The sequence below is a fragment of the Podarcis tiliguerta genome (assembly GCF_965153285.1).
Source record: "Podarcis tiliguerta genome assembly, chromosome: 2".
Classification (NCBI taxonomy): Eukaryota; Metazoa; Chordata; class Lepidosauria; order Squamata; family Lacertidae; genus Podarcis; species Podarcis tiliguerta.
This window is the reverse complement of record NC_139535.1, coordinates 14,356,507-14,384,255: the sequence shown is the minus strand read 5'-3', so window position 1 is coordinate 14,384,255 and position 27,749 is coordinate 14,356,507. Positions and strand designations below refer to the sequence as shown.

General features: G+C 47.3%; 1 protein-coding gene and 1 long non-coding RNA gene across 5 annotated transcripts; one reads left to right on the top strand and one right to left on the bottom strand.

Annotated features, from left to right (window-relative positions):
- The first annotated feature begins 1,327 nt into the window (after positions 1-1,327).
- On the top strand, positions 1,328-7,977 carry LOC310671102. Its single transcript, XR_014507783.1, has 5 exons — positions 1,328-1,448; positions 1,598-2,667; positions 3,096-3,472; positions 4,317-7,583; positions 7,821-7,977. It is a non-coding gene; the product is annotated as an uncharacterized lncRNA (long non-coding RNA).
- On the bottom strand, positions 6,040-26,519 carry LOC310670733 (C-type lectin domain family 2 member B-like). 4 transcript variants are annotated; one of them, XM_083426448.1, is made up of 7 exons: positions 26,245-26,519; positions 16,747-17,229; positions 13,935-14,030; positions 12,995-13,099; positions 10,976-11,139; positions 9,575-9,678; positions 6,040-7,310 (listed from the first exon to the last, which is right to left on the bottom strand). In XM_083426448.1, exons 2-7 carry the CDS (start codon positions 17,219-17,221, stop codon positions 7,109-7,111), a joined length of 1,146 nt encoding a protein of 381 aa, XP_083282574.1. In that variant the 5' UTR covers positions 17,222-17,229; positions 26,245-26,519; the 3' UTR covers positions 6,040-7,108. The 4 variants fall into 4 exon arrangements, with proteins under 4 accessions (XP_083282574.1, XP_083282573.1, XP_083282575.1 ...); XM_083426447.1 differs by lacking the exon at positions 26,245-26,519 and adding an exon at positions 19,254-19,507; XM_083426449.1 differs by lacking the exon at positions 26,245-26,519 and adding an exon at positions 19,097-19,195 and having other exon boundaries at positions 16,747-17,279.
- Positions 26,520-27,749: the final 1,230 nt, after the last annotated feature.

Here is a 27,749-nt window from a genome sequence, read left to right as displayed (position 1 = left end):
TGGACTGCAAGAAGATCAAACCTCTCCATTCTGAAGGAAATCAGCCCTGAGTGCTCACTGGAAGGACAGATCCTGAAGCTGAGGCTCCAATACTTTGGCCACCTCATGAGAAGAGAAGACTCCCTGGAAAAGACCCTGATGTTGGGGGAAATGGAGGGCACAAGGAGAAGGGGACGAGAGAGGATGAGATGGTTGGACAGTGTTCTCAAAGCTACCAGCATGAGTTTGACCAAACTGTGGGAGGCAGTGGAAGACAGGAGTGCCTGGTGTGCTCTGGTCCAGGGGGTCACGAAGACTAAAAGACTAAACAACAACAACAGAGGAAAATAGGTGGGATATGAACACAAAGTAGGCCAGGCTGAGAGAGATTGGCCCAAGGTCGCCCAGTGAGCTGCACAGCTGTTCGGAATTTGCATTCGGCTCTTAGTCCGACCTTCTAACCACTAGACCACACTGCTCATCACTGATCCACAGCACCCACCAGTGCACAATTGAACAATACTTTTATAACGAGCAGGCAAATTGTCGCAAAAGACTGCACAAGCGTTCAGGTTCCGCAGAATTCTTCATCAGGCAAGATGTTATAAAAAGGAGGGGTTGGTAGGAGAAACCACACACACACTCTCTTTAAAATTATGTTGGCTCTTCATGTGAAACTTTCCCCTTAAACTATTTAACTGGCTTTGCATAATGTTATTGAGTTCAGTATAGTGGTACCTTGGTTCTCAAACGCCTTGTTTAACTTGGAACCCAAACACTGCAAACCCGGAAGTAACTGTTCCAGTTTGTGAACTTTTTTTGGAAGCCGAACATGCTCCGTTTGGAGTGTTATGCTTCCGATTTGAGTGTTACGCTAAGATCTGTCTGTTTTTGCTATTTATTTTGCGTTTTTCTTTTTGTGGCTCTTTTTGTTTTGCTTTTGTGACTGTGTGGAACCCAGTTCAGCTACCGACTGATTGATTGTATGACTGCAGTACATTATTGCTTTCATTTTATGGATTTAGATAGTAAAATTCATGTTAAATTGCTGTTTGAAGGGTTGTTTTTAAAAGTCTGGAACGGATTAATCCATTTTGCATTACTTTCTATGGGAAAATGCACCTTGGTTTTGGAACGGACTTCTGGAATGGATTAAGTTTGAGCAGTGGCGTAGTGTGGGTTGTCAGCACCCGGGGCAAGGCAAGTAATTTGTGCCCCCTAACCCGTGGATTTGCGCCCCCTAACCTGTGGATTTACGCCCCCTAACCCTAACCCCCAGATGTTGCGCCTGGTGCGGCCGGCCCCCCCTGCACCCCCCACGCTACGCCACTGAGTTTGAGAACCAAGGTACCGCTGTACTGTGTTTGCAAGAGATCTCCCCCTGGTGGAATAAATCTGTATGCATCTCTCGGAATAATAGGATTCTCTCTAGGAATGTGGACAGTTTTTAACAGAAGGCCTCCGTTTCTGTCCTTAGAATCATAGAATCATAGAATCATAGAGTTGGAAGAGACCACAAGGGCCATCGAGTCCAACCCCCTGCCAAGCAGGAAACACCATCAGAGCACTCCTGACATATGGTTGTCAAGCCTCTGCTTAAAGACCTCCAAAGAAGGAGGTCCTTATTACTCCTTCTGATCTTAAATGGAACTGGTTTCTAACTGATATGCCCGGTGAAGAGGACTATCACCACAGTGGTGCAGAAATGGAGAGGTGCTGCTCCATTAGCCCACAGAGAACCACGGCCAATGGCAGCTTTTAATTCTATACCAGCAGCACAGACTGTGTGTTACACTCTAATATTTTCTTACCAGGGTGGTTTTTTAGGTATAGCACTTTTTAGGCACTTTCCCACAGGCTGTGAAGCTGGATGGAGTCATTGCCTCACATTTCTCTACTGGGTAATGTAGGTTTAATCCTCCACAGATTATTTCCAAGAACTCCTAGAAGCATGTATACAACGCCAACTTCCAGGGAGACTTCCTGTCCTTTTCAAAAGTGTAACAAGAGCTCTTCATGATTAGGCCAAAGACCCCTTTTGTCACAGTAGCCAACTTCTTCAGGGAAGACTGCAAACAGAATTGTAACAGGTTTTTTCATTTTTGTTTTTTTAGGAGGAGGGATTTTGGCAGGTATAGGTTTTGACATGCAAAGGCAGGGGAAACATTTTTCCCTAGCTGAAAATGACTGAAAATTCATTTCCCACTCATTCAGGTATTATATGTACTCAGTGCTTTTCCCCCTAAAAAAATGTTTAGGGGTACGGTCATTTTCCTACTCTTATTGAAATACTGCCCCTCAATGAGGCCAAACTTAGATTCACAAACTGTTTAGGGGTATGCGTACTCCTGCGTCCCCCCCCCCCCAGAAAAAAGCACTGTATGTACTTGAGCATGGCCCTTCTTTGCATCGAATGATCCACAGAAACATTATCTGCATTAGAATTGGTATCCTTCTCTCCTTAGCTGGGCTCCTGCGACTTTAACGGTGACACGGCAGGCAGAAATTCAACAGGCAAAGCTTCCTCTTCGTTGCATCTTCATGCTGTGTGTTTGTGAAGGTCTGTGTACATGTCCTATTTATATTTGCATTGGGAGCAAATGACACAAAAAACTGTGGCAGGCCTGCTTTCTATTCAGTCTTTTTAAAACCTTGCTGTTGCTGCTTCTAGCACTGGTTTTCTTAAAAGTAAATTTTTTGTTGTTGTTGTTGTTTAGTCATTCAGTCGTGTCCGACTCTTCGTGACCCCATGGACCAGAGCACGCCAGGCACTTCTGTCTTCCACTGCCACCCGCAGTTTGGTCAGATTCATGTTTGTAGCTTCGAGAACACTGTCTAGCCATCTCGTCCTCTGTCGTCCCCTTCTCCTTGTGCCCTCCATCTTTCCCAACATCAGGGTCTTTTCCAGGGAGTCTTCTCTTCTCATGAGGTGGCCAAAGTATTGGAGCCTCAGCTTCAGGATCTTCTTGCAGTCCATGGGACTCTCAAGAGTCTCCTCCAGCACCAGAATTCAAAAGCGTCAATTCTTCGGCGATCAGCCTTCTTTATGGTCCAGCTCTCACTTCCATACATCACTACTGGGAAAACCATAGCTTTTACTATACGGACCTTAAAAGTAAATTAGCCCAAGCTGAAACAACCCAGTGAGCTACAGTGTGAGTAGGTGCTGTCACCTGCTGACCAAACTTGGTTATTGCACAGTACCCTTTGGGCTTAATACAATTAGATGCGGCTCTCAAATGTTTGAGGCATTCATGATGGCACTGGGGCAGATGTGCGTGATATCACTTTCAATAAAGTGTGTGCCTGCAAAAGCTTCCAGGCAGGGTGGTTGGGACAGGGCATGTCCCATAGCTTCCCGCTGAAATCCTGTAATGTTTCTACAACAAATGTTCCAGGGTTTGTTTTTGGTTCTGCTTTTGTTCCATCACAGTGCAAGAGTACCCCCCATGGTAATCCTGGACGGTTAACTCCAGTCAAAGGTGACTATGGGGTTGCGGCAATCATCTTGCTTTTAGGTCGAGGGAGCCGGCGTTTGTCCACAGACAGCTTTCCAGGTCGTGCGGCCAGCATGACTAAACTGCTTCTGATGCATGGAAGACCGTGACGGAAACCAGAGCGCACAGAAACACCATTTACCTTCCTGCCGGAGTGGTACCTACTTATCTACTAGCACTGGTGTGCTTTCGAACTGCTAGGTTGGTAGGAGCTGGGACAGAGCAACAGGAGCTCACCCCGTCACGGGGATTCAAACCGCCAACCTTCTGATCGGCAAGACCAAGCGTCATATAATGCAGCAACATTGGTGGAGCGTTGCAGGACAACAAATAAAGTGGCGTGGTTTGTGGAGAATCCAGTGTGGAGTGGAAACACCCCTCCCCCCCCAAAAGCACTATTATTGCATCTATAATATGTTGCCAACCACAAACACACTCACCAACAAACACACACCTCAAGTCTGGAGAGATTCTTACTTCCCTGTATGTCCCTCAAGCTCTGAACTCACCATCTCTCTTGCATGAGGGTTTGCGTTTGCACTGTGGGTTAAACCACTGTGCTGCTTGGGCTTGCCAATCAGGAGGCTGGCGATTCGAATCCCTGCGACAGGGTGAGCTCCCTGCGACAGTTGCTCGGTCCCTGCTCCTGCCAACCTAGCAGTTTGAAAGCACGTCAAAGTGCAAGTAGATAAATAGGTACCACTCCGGCGGGAAGGTAAACAGTGTTTCCATGCGCTGCTCTGGTTCACCAGAAGCGGCTTAGTCATGCTGGCCACATGACCCGGAAGCTGTACGCCGGCTCCCTTGGCCAGTAAAATGAGATGAGCGCTGCAACCCCAGAGTTGGTCACGACTGGACCTAATGTTCAGGGGTCCCTTTACCTTTACCTTTACCTAGCGCAGAATCACTAGGTGTGGACTGGGGCACTAATCCAGCGGTAGAAAAGACACGAGGCAACCTCGCCACCTCCTCAGTGCATGCACATTCAGGCTTTATTAGAACAAAGCAGTCTCTTTGTGGGTGTCATGGACTGGTTTGGTGCAGAGGAACGGTGGGAAGAACCAGCTGGGGAACCAGCAAGGAAGGAAGGTTCAGAGTACAGGGAGTGGGACAAAGATTACTGGTCAGAGGGCAGGTGTCAGAAGCTGAAGAGGTAACAGGTCTTAGTGAGCTGGGAGAGTCTATGGCAGAGAGAAGTTCAGAATCAGAGGCAGAAGCTGAAGTAGGACGGAGGCCAAGAAGCAGAGAAGAGTCCGGCTGGCGAAGAGCCGCAAGTGTCTCCCCCTCCTGCTGTGACCAGCTCCCCTCCCCGCTGGCCTCCCAGAACCAGGAGAGGCATGAAAAGGATGGAGGAGGGGTTGGCTTCACACAGGCGCAGTCTCCGATTACTTGGGGGAGAAAACCCTGGAGAGGAGGGAACTTAAGATAGCTGTGGGGAGATGGGGACTTTCAGTCTTGGCAACTGATCCATGGGGCAAGACCTAGCAGGGATGAGCTGCTGCGTTCATTAGGCCTGACACTCCGCCAAGTCTGTGCAGGTCGTAACTCTTTATTGCTAATAAAGAGTTAACTCCAACTTGAACAGTGTGATTTACTGACGGCTCCCTCCTGACAGTGGGGCTCCTTCTTCCCAAATCAGTAGGGACTGATGGAGCAGTGGGAGGGGAGCATCTTTTCCTCCACAAACGTAGTGTGGATCTATGAGGATTCTCTCCTAGAAGGCATTTAGCCTAGCCAGTTGCTGGCTGGTAAGAGAAAGCCTCCGTCGGCCTCAGGAGCACTTCCCTAAAACTTCTCACACACCCTCTCCAAGTGCCCTGTGCTCCCTTGAGGGTAACATGTACAAGATGAGCAAACATGTCGCCAGTGGAAGCTGGTCCATTACGGGGACTGGGGCACTGCCCAACCAACCTGGTTCTGCTCTCATCCAGCTTCCGCCTGCCTACCTGCTTGCATACATCCAGTCCAGGAGGTGGCGCTAGCTCTCAGCCACCGTTAACAGCCACATTCACTAGGAAGTGACCCATCTATGAAAACAACACATAGGTGGCACACACACACACACACACACACACACACACACACACACACCCTGCATGGTCCAGAAGTGAACTGGAGCATCCAAACACAGTCAGCTCAATATGTTTTGCCACCTGAGGCAAAGGACAAGATTGCATCTTCCTCCCATTGCATGTAAAGAAATTGACCAGGTTGGGGATAAGACAGTGTCCTCCCCCACCTGAGGGCAGCAAACAAGCTTCTTGGGGTGGGTGCATAGCAGGTTGAGCATCATATACACCAACATCTTGCTCTGCTTCCCTGGCCTCCAGCACCTGCCTCCTGAATTGACTGACTCACATTGTCAAATGGTAGGGCCGGCCCTGCAATGACATAAGGGGGCCCAGAGGCCTCCTTTCACAGTGATATAAAAGGAGGAATTTCAAGAACCGAGGCCCCGAAGAACAGCATAATTTCCTTGTCAACACAGACCACAAATGCGCGCACACACACACACACACACACACACACGTACGTGCATGCACAGAGGGAGAAAGATTGGTGCTGACATTTGGTAGTGCTGCATTTATTAGCTCCGCCCCCCCCCCCCGGGCTGAGTCTGCAAACAGCTTCGCAGAGGGCTGTGTTGTCATGCTAGCCTCCGTAATGGATACTGGATCTACGTGCAGTATTCCAGCTATGCGCCACATGCGTAAATATGATAGCGAACATGGGCCGCCAGCATGGCCCATGCAGGGATTGCTTCTCGGAAACGCTCCGTCTTTCAGAGCAAAGGTTACCAAGCAATAAAGCTGTCGCAGAAATATGTCACTGGTTGTCCCACACCAACGAACAGCAGATTGTGTCTTCTTCTATGCTCCTACTATATAGGTCACACTGATTTCCCTTCCAACGGTGATATAAATATCTTACTTGCAGCACTAAATAGTAGTTTCCTAACCAGCGTTTCCGTACGAGCGAGGGCAGAAACATTCCCTGCTTGGAAAACTTTGACTACGCAACGTTCTGTCTCATGACAGAACTGTAAAAGTGTTAATTCTAACCTGGGCATTCAGCAACTGAGTGTCAGGTCCGAAATACATCCGGACTGATCTCAGAATCGCAAGGTTTTAGAACTGGTGGAGCTCGACGCTTGTCACTTGTTTCAGAGGCTGAGAGTTGGGTTGCACTCTGCTGAAGAATTTCACCTGTCCTGGGGATCACAAACCTGCCCATGTTTTCATCTAAAAGGAAAGCTGAGGCGGTCATCTTCATCACAGGCCATTCTTAAAACTGACTAGAGAATGCCCGCACTAAAACAGAGACACAATCCTCTGCCTAGTTACCCAGAAGTAAACCCCACTGAGTTCAACGCGACCAACTCTCAAGAAAGTGATGCTTGAGATTGCAGCTGCAAGAACGAAACAAGAAGATTTCTAAAAACAGAACACGTTAGGATGTTTTCTTGCATCACCTGGTTTTTCAGCCTATGGGCTCTCGTAGCAGCAACGCCACGAGAAAGCGCTTATCGAGTGCTCAAATCCCGAAAGGGAAGCTACCCTCTAGGATGTGAGCTTGGTCACTTGGGTTGGTGACTGATTTATCACTGCACACACACACAGAGGGAGTGGCAGCTAGGAACACGGTAAAAGCGTGGAAAGGTCCTTTGGCACGGGGTCAGCTCTTAAAGTTTCACGTCCCCCAGCCGGGCTGTGGAATCCGCCTCTGGTCTGTGCTTTCCAGCTGCACAGCCACTTCTTCTCAGCTGAGCAATCTCCACGGTTCAGGACCCCCTTGCTTAGGAAAGCGCAGTCTCCGTCTCCTTCCACTTCAAAACTGCAAAGGGAGAGGAAACAGGCACGTAAACAATACAGCTGTTTGCCTGCAAAATTTCAGGTGTGCTTTCCCAACCGATAGGCCCAAAGCAACATGCACTATTAGACTTACTTGTATATAGCTCAGTTGGTAGAGCGTGAGACTCTGAATCTCAGGGTTGTGTGTTTGAGACCCATATTGGGCAAAACATCCCTGCCTTGCAAAACATCCCTGCCTCAAAGCTGTCACTTGTGGCTTCCCTGGAGACCCGATGGAGAAGTAGGATCTGCTAGTGTGGTGTAGTGGTTGAGAGCGGTGGACTCGTAATCTGGGGAACCGGGTTCGATTCCCTGCTCCTCCACATGCAGCTGCTAAGTGACCTTGGGCCAGTCACACTTCCTTGAAGTCTCTCAGCCCCACTCACCTCACAAAGTGTTTGTTGTGGGGGAGGAAGGGAAAGGAGAATGTGAGCCGCTTTGAGACTCCTTAAAGGGAGTGAAAGGCGGGATATCAAATCCAAACTCTTCTAAGAGCAGGGGTCAGCAACCTTTTTCAGCTGTGGGCCGGTCCACCGTCCCTCAGACCATGTGGGGGGACGGACAATATTTTTTTGGGGGGAAATGAACGAATTCCTATGCCCCACAAATAACCCAGAGATGCATTTTAAGTAAAAGGACACATTCTGCTCATGTAAAAACACCAGGCAGGCCCCACAAATAACCCAGAGGTGCATTTTAAATAAAAGGACACATTCTGCTCATGTAATAACACACTGATTCCTGGACTGTCCTTGGGGCCGGATTGAAAAGGTGTTTGGGCCGCATCTGGCCCCTGGGCCTTAGGTTGCCTACCCCTGGCTAAGAGTGTTAATGCTGTGAACCCCTCCAGCATATGCTCAGGCTGTGTGTATGTGTCAATAAAACCATATTAGGTAAAAAGTTAAAGGACCCCTGGATTGTTAAATCCAGTCAAAGGCGACTATGGGGTTGTGACACTCATCTCACTTTTCAGGCCGAGGGAGCCGGCATTTGTCCACAGACAGCTTTCCAGGTCATGTGGCCAGCATGACTAAATTGCTTCTGGCGCACCAGAACACTGTGACGGAAACCAGAGCGCACGGAAACGCTGTTTCCCTTTCCGCCTCAGCGGTACCTATTTATCTACTTGCACTGGTGTGCTTTTGAACTGCTAGGTTGACAGGAGCTGGGACAGAGCAACGGGGGTGGGGATTTGAACCGCCGACGCTCTGATCGGCAAGCCCAAGAGGCTCAGTGGTTTAGACCACATATATCCTAGACTGACATCACAGCTCCCACTGACCTCTGTTCTAAGAAAACAAAACCCTGGGTAAGTCCTGGAACCACTGGTGCCTCTTGCCATTCAGAGATTGGGGCGAGCACAACAAGCTAGATGATGGGGTATTATTATTATTATTATTAGTTTTACTATTATTATTAAGCTAAACAACAACTACACAACCCACTATGAATGCCTCCAGCCTGTTACTACTTTGCAGGAAGGATTCAAGCACTCACCAGATATTAGGTTTCTGGAGTTCATGTGCATTGAATGTCAACCTAGCACAGCAAATCCATTACAGGGAAAAACACCCCTCGCTTTCTGCGGTTAGGAAATGCTCTGAAAAACGTGGGGCGAACAAACGATGAAAGGGAAGACATGTAAACACCCTGCAAGGAGATCAGGATGAACGCTCTCTGTGGTACAACTGGACCGTAAACAAACCAGAACAGCTGATCAATCAAGACTAGCCATAGTCTAACCACTAAGTAAGCATTGAGCAAGCAAACCAGGATGTATGCTGACTGGACAGATTTTGCGAAGGAGCCTGTAAACTGCCAAAGTATTTCAACACCAGAACAAATGACACCGACACAGCACAAGAACGCCACCAAGTGCAATTCCCAGCAGTGGTGTAGCGTGGGTTGTCAGCACCCAGGGCAAGGCAAGTAATTTGCACCCCCTATCCCGTGGATTTGCGCCCCCTAACCCTAACCTCCAGATGTTGCGCCCGGTGCGGCCGGCCCCCCCTGCACCCCCCACGCTACGCCACTGATTCCCAATGATGTCTAGAGAACAAGAGTCTTTAGCGGATGGTGCAATGGATATACAGTGGGGACTAAGCTAAGCTCCCCAAGGGTGTCATTTCATAGAATTACAGAATTGTAGAGTCGGAAGGGACCCCAAGGGCCATCTAGTCCAACCCGCTGAAACGCAGGAATGTCAGCAGTTGCCCAGTTGCGGGTGCTCAGGCATGAAGAACTCACAGGTTGTTGAAATCCGTCCCATCGGTCCATTTCCAGCTCCCTCCTGATTCTCTGAGGAGGCCAACCCAGTGGTCAAAGGGGCCTTTGTCTTGCATGGCGACTTTCTGGTTCCGAAAGAGAGAGAAGGTGGGGTTCAGTATGTTTCAGGGCTGGATTTTGTACATTTAGGATAGCCAAGGGACCTGACTTTAAAATAACTTGTTTGTTTCTAAGTGCTGGGCCAGCTACCAAATTTATGCCTATTATGCGTTTATATGAAAACCAGAGCAGAGTTGAGAGATTAATAGCTAGGTTTCATCTCAGGAGCACTGGGCACCAAGCTCACATAGTTGTTTGTTTGTTGGACTGATAAAAATACTTCAGTGCCATGATTTCATACTATCAAAGCGGTATAGGAGTGTCTGTGCATGTGTGCCTACACACACATGATTAAAAAAAACCCTGATAAAGATAAAAATCATAGATTACTGCGTTTGGTGACATAGAGAAGTTTTCAGCCAATGATGCGTGGGAATGTTCAGAGAGGCAGGAGAGGATATATTGTTTATTAATATCCTTATATTAATATTATCCTTATTAATATTGTTCATATAATATACTTAGCAGAGTTTCACATTCCCCTTTTAACGCACAGCAGCTAGCTGGTTGCAGGCTTGTTTAAGTCTCTCAATATCATACAATTCAGTATTGAATTGTATATTCCTGGTAAGTCCCCTTTGTATCCCTCCTAAACGAATAAACATGTCACAATCTTGTGTGAAGTACTAAAAGAAGTTTACTCACATCATCATCAGTTCACAGTTGGATCCCTGAAGGCAGACTTAGTTACAAAGTATATACATGTGGAACTATCTCATATGGGGATAGTCCCGGCGTCTTCTGTTGGCTGGAAGTCAACAGAGCATCCTTAGCTAGAAAGCTGCTCCAATGATGGAGGAAGTAAAAAAGAGAGTCGGAGAGAGAGAGGGTGCTGCGTGCCCTGTCCTTTTGTTACCTGGACAGGTAAGGTCACGCCCACCTCTAGTCACATGCAAAGGAAGTATGTCCCAGCCCAGGAGGAAACAGGAAGTTCCGACTGGCTCGACCGAACATTCCCTCACATGTCCACTCTAGGAAAACAAGGAATGTTGCACTTGACTGCTACTTATGTATCACATCCCACTTGTTGAAACATTAAAACTGAAGACACATCTTCCAGTTTGGATACAGCAATGCAGGAAATGCCTCCCAAACTTTGCTGGACTTCAACTCCCATCAGTTCCAGCCAGTGGGAGTTGTAATCAGACAATACCTGGAGCGAACCACCTTGGCTACCGCTGCATATTAACAGGACGCATGCTCTGAAAAGAAGCCTTAAAAAAAAGGATAAAGCATGCAATCTGAGCAGGCCCCTTCTCTTACCAGTTTCTCCAAGTCCCCAACCACAGCCAGGGAGGCACCGAGCGAGGAACAGTGGCGCTGGCCAGCATCCCAGGACCCTTCCAGTTGCAAGACGTGATAGCAGCTCCCTTGGTTCACAATCCAGCCAGATGGGCAACAAGGGGCTGGTAGCTCAGCTTTAGCCTCTGACGACGAGAACCAGCATTGTTTTGTTTGTTATAGAAACCCGTCCGCTTCCCGAGGGACTCAGGGGGCATGGCAGGAGACACAAAGATTCCCCACCTCCCACAATGCAACTGGCCAGTTGTCATGTAACTCCACCCCTCACGGTACTCGCTCGCACCTGTTGCTATTCTACCTGATCATTATATAAATGCATTATATGGCTGTCCTGAACCGCAGTCCGAAAGGTGGGATCCTGGCAGCAGTAGGGTGCAGGGATACCAAAGAAGGATGTCCACAACACCAGAGTGATCAGCTCTGGTGCTTTATTAAAGAAAGGCAAATAATTACCTCACATTGGTGCAAGGTGTGAGGTAATTAAAGCAAGAGTAATTAAAAAAAAAAGTTATTTAGGAGATCTGAATTTAATTCTAAATTATATACCAGAAACGTGGGAGATTACAAGGGGTCAAAAAAATGGATGTACCGTGCTATATTAGAAGCAAAAAAAACTTGTTCTGATGAATGGGAAGAGCTGCAAAAAGATCCCATTGAGCACATGGATTGACAATATGGACAGACTAGCTACATACGAACGAATTGCATGTCGACGCAAATTAAGAATGGATAAATATGAAGAAATCTGGAAGGATTACTTAAGAGATAAGGCGGAAAGTGGTGGGAAGTAGGGGGAGGAGAGGTGGGGAAACATTGTTAAAAAGGTGTAGTTATAGTATATCAGTACTCAAATCTGAATTGTTAAATTGTGTTATTGTGGTTTTTGTTGTATGTGGTTTTTGTGGTTGCTGTCTGTATTGAAAAAATGATTAAATAATTTTTTAAAAAAGCAAAGAAAGGTGCATAATTACAGCAAATCAGCCTGCTTTACAGACGCAGGATGGGCACCGCAGCAAGGAGATGGCATGTCTGCACCCAAGCAAACATTCATACATTCTGTATACACAAAGCTGCACACGTCACTCTGGCCAGGGCTTCCCATCATTTCACCTGCTGTCAGGCTTTGGGGAAATGGCTTCCTCCCTCCCTTTGGCCGTGGATAAGCAGAACAAAGCGAAAATAGTCTCTTACCAGTTAAAGAGATGTTTAATGTTCATAGAGAAAAACAAAGATTCCATTCTCGGAGGAAAGATACCCCCAATTAAGGTTTTCACCCACTTCCCTCTTAGCAAAGTTTGTGCAACACAACAAGAATCAACATTAGACACAACAGAAACATCCTGTGAACAGGAAATACGCAGACTCTGCGACTCACAAAGCCTGCTCCCTTTTAAGGTGGAACGGAAATATCCTAACAGCCACCCCCATCACTTCCTCATCTGGCAACCTGATCTTGCAAACATTTGGCCTTCTGCATAGCTACCTTATCTGCTCTCCTTGACCTTAGACTGAGCGCTGGGACACTTTCCAGCAAAAGGGAGTCTGTTAATTCTCTCTCTCCCTGTTCTTCTTCTCCTAGCTCTTCCCCACTCCGTTCTGCCCAGCTGTTGTCTTCCGAACTATGCCCCTCTGCAAACCACTGCTCCAAATCTATACTGCTCCACTGCTCCTGGGCAGCTTCAGGATCCTGGTCAGGAACGGGAAGAGGGGGTGGCTCCCACCATTCCTCATCAGAGCAGGACTCCTCAGCCTGGTCTCTGACATCTGCCCAGGTGAGGTCATAGGTGGCAAATACCCAAATCTTACAGATAGCTCCCCTTTTCTGGGCTTTTCGGAGCCCAGCACCCCAGTCCCGCAGATAAGGGTAACATCAAAGCAAGCCAATTAGCTTATAGTGAAGCAAGCGAATATAATCATTTATGAGCTTGTTGCTGCAACAACTACCAATCTTTTGACGGTACCCGGCTGATTCCTACTCACTTGTGAAAACGAAGATGGTTGTCACCAAGCCCACAATCTGGATGATGAACAGTATCAGGAGGATCCATGTTATGGAATTTTGGACCCTGGAGTTTGATGGAGTGTCTGTGGAGAAAGGGAACACACTCTGCTTATTTATTTAGGGGTTTGGGTTTGTTTGTTTGTTTGCTTGCTTGCTTGCTTTTGCTGCGTGCTTGAATTTCTGCTCTGTATATGCTCCCAAGGTGATGTATGACTAAAGCAACAACAAACACAGATTCTAAACCAATACGACTTTAAAAATACAATAAAATCAATATAATACCAAAACCCCGGGAACCCCACCACCAGGCAGAGTCTAAGACAGCCATGCCACATAAATCCAATCATAATAAGCGCTAAAACAATCTCGTGAGCCCCATATCCAATTGCCATAGCAGCAGAGTCAATAATAAAATATCAAGCTGTTCAATACCATGATTGATGGTTAAAACTATCTCGGTAGTGGCGTCCACCCTGTGGAACGCCCTCCCATCAGATGTCAAAGCGATAAACAACTACCTGACATTCAGAAGACATCTGAAGGCAGCCCTGTTCAGGGAAGTTTTTAATATGTGACATTTTAGTGTGTTTTTCTTCTTTGTTGGAGGCCGCCCAGAGTGGCTGGGGAGGCCCAGCCAGATGGGCGGGGTACAAATAATAAAATTATTATTATTATTATTATTTTGCTTAAGAGGCCCGGGGAGAATAATCTTATTTCACTGATTTCTCTCTTTTTTGGGTTGGGAAATTATACAAAACAACAACAACAACAACACAGAGTTTTAGTTGTTAGGAAAGCAATGAGACAATGCAATGAAAAGTGTGGAACGAACGAAGATGTGTAAATACCCCGCAAGCAAATCAGGATTGCTCATTGTTGAGATATGCGGCTCTTACATTCTTAGCAAAGCCTTTTTACCTTCTTCCTTGTTTTCCTCCAAGTTGAAGTCAACGTGCGGCTCGATCAGCATGAGCTTATCTGTGCTGTCCTTCTCATTCCCACCTAGGACCTCTCCTTTGAAGGGTAAACACAAACCAACAATGATTTCTGACCATATCTTCCACAGCTGTTGGAAACATTTTGTCCAGATATGTACAGTGGTACCTTGGGTTACATACGCTTCAGGTTACAGACTCCGCTATCCCAGAAATATTACCTCGGGTTAAGAACTTTGCTTCAGGATGAGAACAGAAAATGTGCTCCGGCGGCACAGCAGCAGCAGGAGGCCCCATTAGCTAAAGTGGTGCTTCAGGTTAAGAACAGTTTCAGGTTAAGAACAGACCTCCGGAACGAATTAAGTTCTTAACCCGAGGTACCACGGTATTCATATCCAGAAACATTTTATCTGGATACGTATTTTCTTATGTATCCAGGTTTCACTGGTAAGCAGTGAGATCAGGTACGGGGCAACGTTTAAACTTTTGGTGGTGACTGAGGGAGCTTGGAGACTGTGCTTTGCAACTAATACTGCTTTTGTATCTGCTCACCCTGACTGTTGGGGAACAAAAAAATGCTCACACTGATCCAGCTAGGGACCATATGCCAGAAAGGAGGTTTTTTCTGTGCATGGAACCTAAGCTGGCTATCGGACTCCATGCCCAAACAGATGTCACATGCAAGATGTTAGGATGTTAGGATATTTCCGTTCCACCTTAAAAGGGAGCAGGCTTTGTGAGTCACAGAGTCTGCGCATTTCCTGTTTACAGGAAGATTATGTTGTGTCTTTGCTTTCGTTTCTCTCTCTCTGCCGGAACTCTGAAGCAGGCAGTCATGTTTTTCTTTGTTCTGACCAACGCTGAATAAACTTGTAAATCATGCTCTCCTGACTGCATCTTTCGCTGTGCATTATCTGCTGATAGAGTGTGCATCGGCTCTGGAATGTGGGAAGCTATTTCTGGAGCTCGTGTCGCTAATTGCTGATACTGCGTGTCTACGGGAGATCGATGGATGTCCGGAGACAACGTGGAGTCATGATGGACTTTGTCTCCCTGGCAGTATCCCAACATTCTGATCCAACCAGTGGTGTAGCATTGGAGGCCACAGGGGCGGTTGACCCAGGCACAAAATTATTAGGGGTGCGAAATTTCAACACCCAGTACTGCCTCAGTACAGCTGCTTGCTTCCATCGCTGGGCTCTGTTGAAAACAGCTTCTCCATGCGAAGTGGAAGTGATCTCTCCAGACATTGGAACTACTCTTATTTTCTTATCTCTGCAGCAGCGGTCTCCTGGGTGACGCTGATGCCGCTAGGCAGTTGAATGTGCATGCGTACTCTGTCTGCTTCCCTTCCTCACACCCCTCTACATGGCCCCGGGCACCGGCAACCCATGCTATACCACTGGATCCAACACTCAGGGATACACAAGTATAGTTCACTTTCAAAAGGCATGAAATCATAGGGGGGGGTATTCAGTATCCTTTCCTCCCTCTCCACCCCCAATAAGTTGATTAGTGCAATGGCTCCCAGTGTTTCCCCCCATCGGCCACTTGAAAATTGCTGAGGGTCTTAGTGGCTCGCATCAACCTGTTGCAGCAATTGCAATGCACTGTGCTAGGTACTAGATTCACTATTTAATTGCATCGAGATTAAGCTTCTTAATAGTGTAGTGGCACCCTCCCTGCGGAACGCCCTCCCACCAGATGTCAAAGAGAACAACAACTACCAGACTTTTAGAAGACATCTGAAGGCAGCCCTGATTAGGGAAGCTTTTCATGTTTGATGTATTACAGTATTTTAATATTTTTTTGGAAGCCACCCAGAGTGGCTGGGGAAGCCCAGCCAGATGGGCGGGGTATAAATAATAAATTATTATTATTATTATTATTATTATTATTATTATTATTATTATCTTAATTCTAGCCTCCCATCAGCTTCACTGCTAATCCTCTCCACCCCTTTTAAGTGACTTCTCCCCTGTTGCTTCTGGTCTGTCCTGCTCACCTTCTGGGTGGTCTGCCTGGTTCTAAGAACGATGGAGCTACTGTACCCCACTGTTCTTCACAGACATGCCACAGAACCCCCTGAATTAAACTCAGTGGTCCGTGGGCCATAGTTTGGGAATCCCTGGATTATTTCAATTTTTCGTTCTTATTTTTTTTTGGGGGGGGGGAGAGCACCACCATAATTATACTATATTTAGCATTTTACTACATAGGAAAAACTACCACATTCATGCATATATATGTTCTAAATCAGGTATAGGGAAACTCGGCCCTCCAGATGCTTTGGGACTACAACTCCCATGATCCCTAGCTAACAGGACCAGTGGCCAGGGATGATGGGAATTGTAGTCCCAAAACATCTGGAGGGCCGAGTTTCCCTATGCCTGTTCTAAATCCAATGTATGGTTTCCATTTATCTTTAAAATGTTCTCTTTCTTGTCTGCCTTCACTCGCTCTAATCAATTCCGGAAGCCTGTACATTGTTGCTACCTTCCAGATTTTTGTGAGCTATTCTTTCACTGTCGACTTATTTTTCCCGTTTTTGTGCTGCAAGCCTTTGAAGAGCTATGCATGCAGAGTTGAATCCCCACCTCCACCTCAAAAGATACCAGTTCTGCAAAGCTGCCCTGGTATATCTCCCTCCCCTTGACAGGACATGGAACCATTAAACGGCGTGAGGATAAACCTGTGGTTTTACTTCCAGACATTTATCTAATAATTCCCATAACGTTTGCTTCAGGATATCACAAGCCATGCACTTATCATCAGAAAATGCTACATTTCTTTACCGTTTCCTTTGACGCAAGTTGCTGTGTTTGAGTATCCTGTAATGCCAGAATCGGAAGGCTTTGATCTTGGAAAACTGTCCTCCCATCTGGGAATCACGGTGTGTGATGAATGACCCCAGGATTTTCTGCAGACTGAACAGAGTGGGGCTTGATCCTCAACACAGAAAAGATTTAATATTTCCTTGTGTATCTCACAGATACTCTGAGCTGACTGTTTTGTTTCATCCACTGTGGTCAGCCGGGTGGCCTCTTCTGTTTTCCCAAGAGGTTCGTAAGAGGCTGGATTTTTTCTCAGAAAGATTTCTCTGCATCCAGGGCAGGTGACTTTCTCCTTTAGTTCATCCACCCAGGATCGGTTGGAGCACGACTGGCAAACGCTGTGCCCGCAGGGTTGCATGGCTGGGCCTTGGCAAGGCTTCAAGCAGATCGAACAAACCCTTTCCCCACTTTGACATATTAGAGAGTGTGCATCCATCACTCTGGCTAGAAAGAAGAGAAGAAGAAAATTCTTACATGTCTAGTAAGGAGCATAACTGTAAACTGGTTGTGTTGCAGCATGAGTAGCCAAGATGTTTTTGGACTACAGCTTGCATTAAGGTAAAAGGTAAAGGGCCCCTGGACAGTTAAGTCCAGTCAAAGGCGACTATAGGGTTGTGGCGCTCATCTCGCTTTCAGGCTGAGGGAGCCGGCGTTTGTTCACAGGCAGCTTTCCGGATCATGTGGCCAGCATGCCTAAACTTCTGGCACAACAGAACACCGTGACGGAAACCAGAGCTCCCGGAAATGCCATTTACCTTCCCGCCACAGTGGTACCTATTTATCTACTTGCACTGGCGTGCTTTCGAACTGCTAGGTTGGCAGGAGCTGGGACAGAGCAACGGGAGCTCACTTCATAAAGGGGATTCGAACCACCGACTTTCCAATCGGCAAGCCCAAGAGGCTCAGTGGTTTAGACCACAGCGCCACCCGCGTCCAGCTTGCATTAGCCACAGCCAGAATGAGCAATGGACAAGGAATCTGGAAGGCACCACTCTGGCTGCTCCTGCGTCAAGAGTCTTTTCAGTCGAGGGTGAGCAGTAGGAACAGAAGCTGGTCAGTTCAAGCTCTGGTGGAAGAGGAGTTCAGGGGAGAGATCCTGCAGTTTTCAGGTGTGGGAACCACAGCTCTGGGGTAGATCACTTGCTTTGCAATTTCAGTCTTCACCTTACGTTAAAAGGGATCTGAGAGCAAGTGAAGTGACAGATTTCTGCTGGAGACCCACAATATTAGGCTAGATGGAGAAATCTCTGGCTTTATATCCAGCACATTGTGTTCTTAAGTCCCAACCCATTTACATAAACACCCCAAAGCGTCCCCTCCACAGATACTCACACAGAGAGCAGAAATGACCCAGTTACACTATACCCAGATTCCTGCAGAAGAGCTCATTCCAGACTGGACTCAAGCAGAGGTCAAGAAGCAGGGACTATAAGGGATGGCTACCTTCCTGCTAGCCAGCTAGCTATTTGCCGAACCCCTAATAAGGTGGTTGGCTGGATCCTGGGTGGGAAGCACAACCCATCCATTGCCTCTCCCCAAAAGGAATGCCCTCAACAGTCCATTTCATTGCAGCTGCCCTGAATATCTCTCAGGGTGTGGTGGGCGGTCATAAACTCAGATGGGTCGCAATGACCTATCTGCTGACCCCAATGGACCCCGCAGTGGTTAGGACACCGGCATAAAAATTATAAAGTAGATGCGACCAACCCCATCATGAAAAACAGGGAGGCTGAGGTGGAAAAAAGATCAGTAAGGAAAGAACAACAGAGTGAGGTCTCAGAAGTGATTGCTGCACTTTAATTAATCTGGCTGTGTGTCAGAGGAAGTGCCGCTATTGTGAAAAAGTAAAAAATGAGCCAATTTTCTATTAATCGCAATAGCTCAATATCTAGAAGAATGATACACAGTTAATCTAATACATTTCATATAACATCTTCTCCGTCAGAACAGTGGCGTAGCGTGGGGGTGCAGGGGGGGGCAGCTGCACCGGGCGCAACATCTGGGGGGGGGCGCGCTCGCACTCGCAGCTCTCTGCCCCTACCTGGCTCACTCACTCTCTCTCACTGCAGTGCTGGCTGTGCGAATCCGAGCCGAGCCGCCGGGTCGCCGCCCATTGTGGAGGGGAGGGTGCCAGGCATGCGGTGCGGTGCAGAGAGAGAGCGAGGGACTATCTGGGGGAGGGACAGTGCAGCGGGGGGGGCACAAATTACTTGCCTTGCCCCAGGTTAGGGGGTGCAAATTACTTGCCTTGCCCCGGGTGCTGACAACCCACGCTACGCCACTGCGTCAGAAAAATGGCAATGAAGAAAACTGCAAGGTGAGCTTTTGAATCTTCACGGACGGTCATCCAACCTCTGCTTAGAAATCTCCAAGGAAGGAGACCCCACAACCTCCTCAGGGAGAGCGCTCCACTGTTACTTTTAGCTGTCCTTCACACACCAAGCCTTTACAAATTCTTGGTGACGTACCTGGAATGTCACCGTCTCGAGTTCCTCTCAAACCAGTTTAGGGGGCAAAGGTGAGCTCCTGGCTGAATCCAATTTTTCCACCCTAACCTCAGGCCTTCTCGTGACACTTTCTCAGGGCAAGGAGATTTGGTCAGTTCTGACAGCTCCCAAGGAAACCTGCAACTCACTGAAAGGGGAGCTCAGCTCTGCCCTGGTCCTGGGAGGGAGCTGAGCAGGCTAAATCGGGCCCAGCTTGGTTTTGCCAAGGCCAGCAGACATTAAATAACAGAGGGATGTCAACACTAAGGAGGCCGAGGGGGTTTTTGGAGCGACAGGCGCAAGTGTGACCCACAGTGACCCATGTGGAAGGAGGGAACATTTATTGGAACCATTTCAAACCCTGGGCAGTAAACAGGTCAGGTCCGCCCAGCTCCAAAGGTTCTGAAATTACAAACCTGAATCCCCTGAGTCAGTACGCAACAGGGCTCCTCGAAATAACGGTAGTATGAAAACCGGAATGCATTTTTATTCACCGCCGTTCTGGTTCCTGGGTCTTTTGGCATGTATGCGTGTTCCAGTTCCCTTCTGGGCAGTTGGTGCCTCCAGACTGTGACAGATATTTGGCATTCGAGCGCTTATGCCTTGCGTTTCATGAAGCTGCAAGCGTAATTCCCTCTGCCGAAGAAGAGGGAATGCTGAATTGCAGAATAATCTCCCTTGCAGAAGAGAGCTTAAGTTTCTTGCAGAATTTGGCCGATTTGCAGAACTATCCAAAGTTGTTGGCTGGTATTTGACACACACACTCTGGATTTCGAAGGTCCACAAAATCATTTTGCTGCTGCCAGTATTTGTTCAGTGACCTGGCTCGTATGTCACGGTAAACTAAACTGTAGCTTATTGGCACTACACAAACATAACAGGCCTATAGCTTGTACTTCCGTGGTCTATTTTACTCCTGCACTGTGCTGAGCTTGGCTTAATGTGTTGTCCAAAGATGGGATCATGGTTAATCTCTCCCCACCAGCCACGAGCTGTAGCCAGTTTTATTCATGACCAGTGTTGCAACAGTTATGAACTAATAAAGGCAAGACTTACAACGGTTTCATACATTAAGACTTGGGGGCTTCAGAGGAAGAATCTAACCACTGCAGTTAAAGGTTATGTGTTTATTTAAAGATGTTTTCGTCCTGCTCACTGGCCAGAGAGGTTCCAAGAGCAGCTAGCATAAGAGGGCCAGTCGAAAAGTTGTGGCACAAAAGGAAAAAGAAGCAGGGAGGGAAGAGGAAAGCAAGCAAGCTCTGGCACCGGTTCTTACACATAATCACATTCTTAATAATGATGGGATGGAGAATTTGGCAAGAGGAGAAACTAAATGGAGCCACTCTCTCAGAACAGCTGAGAGGCCTAGCTTTGGCCTGATGGAAAGACTGCTGTCAAGTTGGGTTTCCCAAACTTGGGTCTCTGAATGTTGTTAGACTACAACTCCCATCATCCTTAGCTGGTGGGAACAGCGGTCAGGGGTGATGGGCGTTGTAGTTCAACAATATCCGAAACTCAAGATAGAGAAAGGCTGGGTTAGTCAGCACTGGGTTAGTGTGGAAGGTTCTAGAAAAGACCACTGCTAATAGGGTTGGCTTATCTCACGCAACACAAGCTTGCAGATCATAGCTTGATTATTATCTACATTTATTTTAAAATATGAGCTCTCATTATTTCCAACAGCTTCTGTTTACCACAAAAATTCCTGAGGCAATATGGGATGCAACCTCTTTTTTTTTTCATGCTCTGGCTCATGTACTCCTAGGAAAGAAAGTAAGCAGCCAAATTATTTTTCTGGCATGGTGATAAATTACAACAGAGTCCCTGTAAGCATGCCTTATTTCTCAATGGGCAAAATAAGGCTTTAGCTTTTGTTGTTGTTAAAAAGGGGGAGGAATATTAATTTCCAGTTTTAACAAATATTTTAAAAACTGAAGTTTTGCGTAAGATTTTTTATATTTGCCAAGGAGTGAAGAGATATTGTGCAAGACCTCTCTCTCTCTCCCTCTCCCTCTCTCTCTCTCTCTCTCTCTCTCTCTCTAAAAATCCTGATGTACCAGTATGTATTGTTATTCTCTGAGGAGTAATCGCTTTGAGGATTAAAAAAAAACTATCAATCGTTATAGAAATGAAATGAAATAATTAAAATCCCCCCCCACACACATATTATCCACCCCACCCTGCCTGCCTGCTTCTTCTTTGGTGAACACTTGTGGTCGAGTAAGATTGTCTTCCATAAACACAGTTTTAACAATTCCAGGGACTTGGAATTTACAGAAGCCGTCCCAGTTTCTGATTTGATCCCGGAATGTCCTGCTTTTAGCTTGGACATCCCTCTCTTCATTGGAGAAATGTTGGAGGGTGAAATGTTGGAGGCTGGCCATGAAGCTCTCCGGGTGACCTTGGGCCAACCTTCGCTTCTCAGACTAACCTACTTCACAAGGTTGTTGTAGGAATTAAAACCTGGAGCTCCTTAGAGAAAAAGCTGGGATATAGAGGCAATGCATACATACATACATCTTTTTCTTTGGTAATCACTCGTAGCCGAGTAAGATTGTCTTCCATAAACACGGTTTTAATGATGAGTCCGTAAGTGACTGTGGAGGCCAATTCTGGATTCACACGTCCTTCCACAGTGGGGACATAGGTTTCCGGGCGGGAGTTGATCACGGTGTGGATTTGCCAAGCGTGCTTTCCTCTTAGCACGTTTTTCCCTTGAGTCCTGAGTTCGAGTGCCTTCAAAGCCCTTGACACCTTTGGTAAAGGCTGTTCTCCAACTGGAGCGCTCGCAGGCCAGTGTTTCCCAGGTGTCAGTGTTTATACTACATTTTTTTAGATTTGCCTTGAGAGAGTCTTTAAATCTCTTTTGTTGGCCACCAGCATTATGCTTTCGATTTTTAAGTTCGGAATAGAGTAGTTGCTTTGGAAAACGATCATCAGGCATCCGCACAACATGACCAGTCCAACGAAGTTGATGTTGAAGAATCATTGCTTCGGCACTGGTGATCTTTGCTTCTTCTAGCCTGCTCCTTGCCCCCAGCCTGGGCACAATTTCGCTGCTGCTTCTTCTTCATCATCCATGTTTTCAAAAGAGGGCACCCTTCACCCCTGCCAAGAGGGTGATGGCGAGAGTTGGGTGTGCCCTGCTTTTGAGGTGCGCTCAGTCCCAGCGGGGTGTGAGCAACAGAAGGGTGCAAACTGGTGACATGCTCCCTTTTGTAGAGGGAGGGGAAGACTTCTGTGCAGGGAAGAAACCGAAAACAAACAGCTCGCCATTGCTGCAACAGAGGAAGCTTCCTAGCCCTTAGCCCAGGAATCCGCCTTCTCGGTCAAGATCCCTGGGGCAGGAAGAATTGGCGCAGAGCACAACTTGCTCATCCGTGCTTCCGCTTGTCGCATGCCTAGGAATCATGGGTCTGTCGCAAGAAAATAGGGGTTCGTCATAGATGATCACTACTAAGCAGGGGCAATTAAAATAAGATCTGTTACAGTATTTGATTATTGATGCAAACCCCCAAAATGTATTTTCTATAGTTAAGTTTTTACCTCTATCTTCAGTACCTTTCATTTCATTGCTATGGCTAGTGGCTGATGCAAATAAAGATTCTTCTGATTCTGATTCTACTAAGCTCCTTTTTTGCATGTAAAAAAAATAAAAGGACTTTCGGAAATGGGCAACTCAGCGTTTCAACCTGCGCAACAGCGCCCCCTGCAGGAGTCAGCAAAAGGCCAGGAGGCATCTGCCAAACCGGAAACATTTCATTTTAGGGCTCTCACTTCGTATTTGCAAGTGAAAAAACACAAAGTTGAACTTCAAGTAAAACCAGAAAGCAATGCCTGACGGATGGTCGGGCTACTGCGGTCACGTAGACAAGAGATCCTTGGTAAACAGGGTCTCTTCCCATAGCTGTCAACCGTCCCTTATTTGGCGGGAAACTCCCTTATCCCAGTGCCGTTTCCCGCTGCTGTCCCTTATTGATGATGTCCCTTAAATTTCCCAGGTTTCATGCTCGCCCGGCTCGGGAGGGAAGCAGCGGCTCGGGGTCCTCCGCCTTGAGAGAGTGAGAGAACGCGCGCGCACAAGCTGCCGCATCTCTGTCTCTCTCTTTTCCCCCTCAGGGGCGCGTCGTGAGGAGACGGGTGGCGGCAGGCGGGCAGGCGGGCAGGCAGCCCCTCTCTTGCAAGACTTCCACTGCGCTGCCAGGGGAAGCCAGAGGCAGCAGTGGCGGTGGCTGAGGAGGCGGCCTGAGGGAGGAGGAAGAGGAGGGGCTGGGGAGGGACGCAGAAGGGTGGCGCTTCAGCGACCGCCGCAGCGCCGCAACCGCCTCATGCTGGGCTTACGGGTGTCGTGAGTAAGAGTCTCTCTCTCTCGGGCGGGGAAGGGCCGATGGAACTCCTCGCCCCAGGACGACGGCAGCCCCGACGTTCTGCTTAGCATACCCTCCAACCAGTGCAGCATCTTAATGTAGTGATTTCCCCCTCTGCATCCCTTTCATAACTCTATTTTTATAAATCATTTGTCCATCCGTACTTCAAATTTTTACTGCAAGTTTTCTGTCAATCCTACCAATGTATGTAACTCTTTACAATAGCTTTTCAAATAAATTATAAACTTTCCCCATTCTTTATTAAAGAGGTCCTCTTCCGGTTTCTAATTCTGCCTGTAAGCTTTGCCATCTCGACGTTGTTCATCAGTTTTGTCTGCCACTCTTCTTTAGTCGGAGTTGTAGACCCTTAGGATCATCTAGTCCAACCCCCTGCAAAACACAGTCAGTCGCAGCCAAAGCAGCAGGGCTCCATCAGTGCCGGATTTCTGTATAAGCTAAGCCCAAATCCCCTATTTTGGCTGCTGATCCCTTATTTTTGAGGCTGCTGGTCTCTTATTTTCAAATCTGTAAATTGACAGCTATGTCTCCTCCCCATGAGCTGTCGGTGATCGGGCTCTGTGTCTCAATGCCCAAGGAAAAGGGTTTTGTGGTTTTTTTTAATGTAGCAAGAGAGGAGAATTGTGCTCCATGGAGCAGCTTGGGAGAGGAGACAGGTCCGAGTAGCCGTGCATAATAAAGGCGCCTAAATATGAATGGCACAGTCATTCGCATTCGCAGAGGCCTCCAAGAGCTCCATAGGCCCCACGGATGTCCGGGCTTGGCTCCAGGCAGCGGCAAGGCCTCTGAGAGCTCAGGAAACTTACTTCTGGGTTACAATCGTTCATAACCCAAAAAAATGTCACTTGAAGCGTTCGTAACCCGAGGTACCACTGTACAGTCTTTATCATGGGAAAAGTTATTGAAAGAAGATTTAAAATTTACAGCTTGCTATATGTTGAAAGAACGTTATATGAAAATGATGTACCGCTGGTATCTGTTACACCTAGTAAATCAGCAAGAATGTATAGAAGTGCTTCAAATACGTGTTGGAAATGTAAAAAGAAAGAAGCTACCTTTTATCATATGTGGTGGACATGTGGGGTGGTAAAAGCGTTCTGGGAAATGATATATAATGAACTGAAAAAAATGTTTAAGATGACTTTTGTTAAAAAACCAGCAGCTTTTTTTATTAGGAATTATAGGTAGGGAATTACCAAAAGAGAAGAAAACACTGTTTATGCACGCAACGACAGCAGCAAGGATGCTTTTAGCCCAGAGATGGAAAGAAGACAAAGTCCCGACCAGAGAGGAATGGCAGACCAAGTTGATGAACTATGCCGAAATGGCAAAATGACAGGGACGATCAAAAAACAGGAAGACCAATTTTTTATTAAGGACTGGAATAATTTTATAACATATCTTAGAGACCAATGTAAACAGGAATACAGTGAATGCTGCGGGTTGTGAACGTGATCCGTGTGGGATGCACGTTCGCAACCCGCAGCGTTCACAACCCACGTCTGCGCATGCGCAGGTTGCAATTCGGTGCTTCTGCGCATGTGCAAAGCGCAATTTAGCACTTCTGCACATGCGCGACCACAAAAACCTGGATGTAGCCCGTTCTGGTACTTCCTGGTGTCGGCAGTCCGCAACCCGAAAAAACGCAACCTGAAGCGGCTGTAACCCGAGGTACAATAACACTTGTAAAGTAACATGAACTTTGGACACTATGGATATATAATAGATATAGTACAGTAAGAGATGCAGGAATAAAATTTAGAAATGGAACTGAGGGAGGGATGTCCGAAGTTTCGAGAGAAGCTTTTGTTTTTTTATTTCGTTTTCCTTTGGAATTGTTGTTTGTTGGGTATAATCATCATGTAAAACTAAATTTAAAAATTTGCAAAACAAAAAAACAAACAAAAAGCATTTACGCACTACACTGCACACATGAGTAACGTGTTTTCCATCAATGCTAAGAAGGATCAGACAACAGAAGATGGGCAGAGACCCTGGGGACCTGCTGCCAGTCAGTGTTGGAAATTCTGGGCTAGATCATAGAATCATAGAATTGCAGAGTTTGAAGGAACCCTGAGGATCATCTAGTCCAACCCCTCTGCAGTGCAGGAATTTGCAGCTGTCCCATACGGGGATCAAACCTGCAACCTTGGCATTATCAGCACTAGGTAAAGGTAAAGGGACCCCTGACCATTAGGTCCAGTCATGGCCGACTCTGGGGTTGCGGCGCTCATCTCGCTTTATTGGCCGAGGGAGCCGGCGTACAGCTTCCGGGTCATGTGGCCAGCATGACTAAGCCACTTCTGGTGAACCAGAGCAGTGCACGGAAATGCCGTTTACCTTCCTGCTGGAGTAGTGCCTATTTATCTACTTGCACTGGCGTGCTTTCAAACTGCTAGGCTGGCAGGAGCAGGGACCGAGCAACGGGAGCTCACCCCGTCGTGGGGATTCGAACCGCCGACCTTCTGATCGGCAAGTCCTAGCCTCTGTGGTTTAACCCACAGCGCCACCCTTATCAGCACTACGCTTCCTATATTCCTAAAGGTACCAGTCTAAGCAAAAGATAAACAAATATAAGGTTGTCTCACCAGGCTCTCACTGTCAAAACTGTTGGGATAATCAGACCTAAGAGAGGAGGCAGATGTTCAGTGGCAGGAGGTCTGAGTTGCCTCGTCTTGGGAGGTATTTGAAAAGCCTTCCTTCGTAGTGTTCGGGTTCTTAACACGGGGCATAGACCCTTTCAGTCCAAGATAACAGAAACATGGATGGGTCATGTGATGTTTATCACTTCGGATGCCGAGTGGAACTAGACCAAACCGAAGCAATCTAGTTCCAGCGTCCCAGAAGTTCGCCTGGTGGGGTTGTGTGCATGGGGAGCTGGGTGATTTTGCTCCACCCAAGGGTGGATGGCGTGACCTCACCAGCGGTGTGCTTATCTGTTCCCAACAGCTGAGAAATTAGGTTCTGGCTTCATACCCTGTATGCAAACATCTACCCTGATCTAGCCTCATTCACTTATACCACTTTAATTCTAAAACAATTTAAGGTTTGTAAATCCATTCGGACTAAACATCAGGTAGTAGAGCTTTCTGACAGCAAGAGCTGTTCGATGGTGGAACGGATTCCCTTGGGAGGTTGTGGACTCTCCTTCACTAGAAGTTTTTTAAGCAGAAGTTAAGTGACCATCAGGGACGCGGGTGGGGCTGTGGGTTAAACCACAGAGCCTAGGGCTTGCCGATCAGAAGGTCGGCGGTTTGAATCCCCGCGATGGGGTGAGCTCCTGTTGCTCGGTCCCTGCTCCTGCCAACCTAGCAGTTCGAAAGCACGTCAAAGTACAAGTAGATAAATAGGTACCGCTCTGGCGGGAAGGTAAATGGCGTTTCCGTGCGCTGCTCTGGTTCGCCAGAAGCGGCTTAGTCATGCTGGTCACATGACCTGAAAGCTGTACACTGGCTCCCTCAGCCAATAAAGGGAGATGAGCGCCACAACCCCAGAGTCGGTCACGACTGGACCTAATGGTCAGGGGTCCTTTTACCTTTAAGTGACCATCAGTCACGGATGGTTTATTGCAGAGAGTTTGGGGTCCCTTCTAACTCTACCATTCTCTGATTCCATTATCCTTTATTTTCTGATATGCTTATCAGGGCAGTCGCCTTGCCACTGGCGCTCTGAACATTAGACAATATTTATACAGTAGCTGACACATAACAAGCTTGCAAATCACTTTATCAAATATACTGGAAAATTGCAAGAGGATTTCAACAAGTTACTAAAACCGGCTATAAAATCCTTTTAAAATCAGCTGCTTGTTTAGCGGCTATCTTAGCATCTGTGGTGATTGCTCATGTGGTTAGAACAGGATATGAACCAAGCAGTGGCGTAGCGTGGGGGGTGCAGGGGGGGCCGGCCGCACCGGGCGCAACATGGGCGGGCGCGCGCTCGCACTCGCAGCTCTCCGCCCCTACCTGGTTAGGGGGCACAAATTACTTGCTTTGCCCCGGGTGCTGACAACCCACGCTATGCCACTGGAACCAAGCAAACAGCACCTTCATCCCCCAACCTTTGGTACCTGCACATTTTAACAGTTGATCAG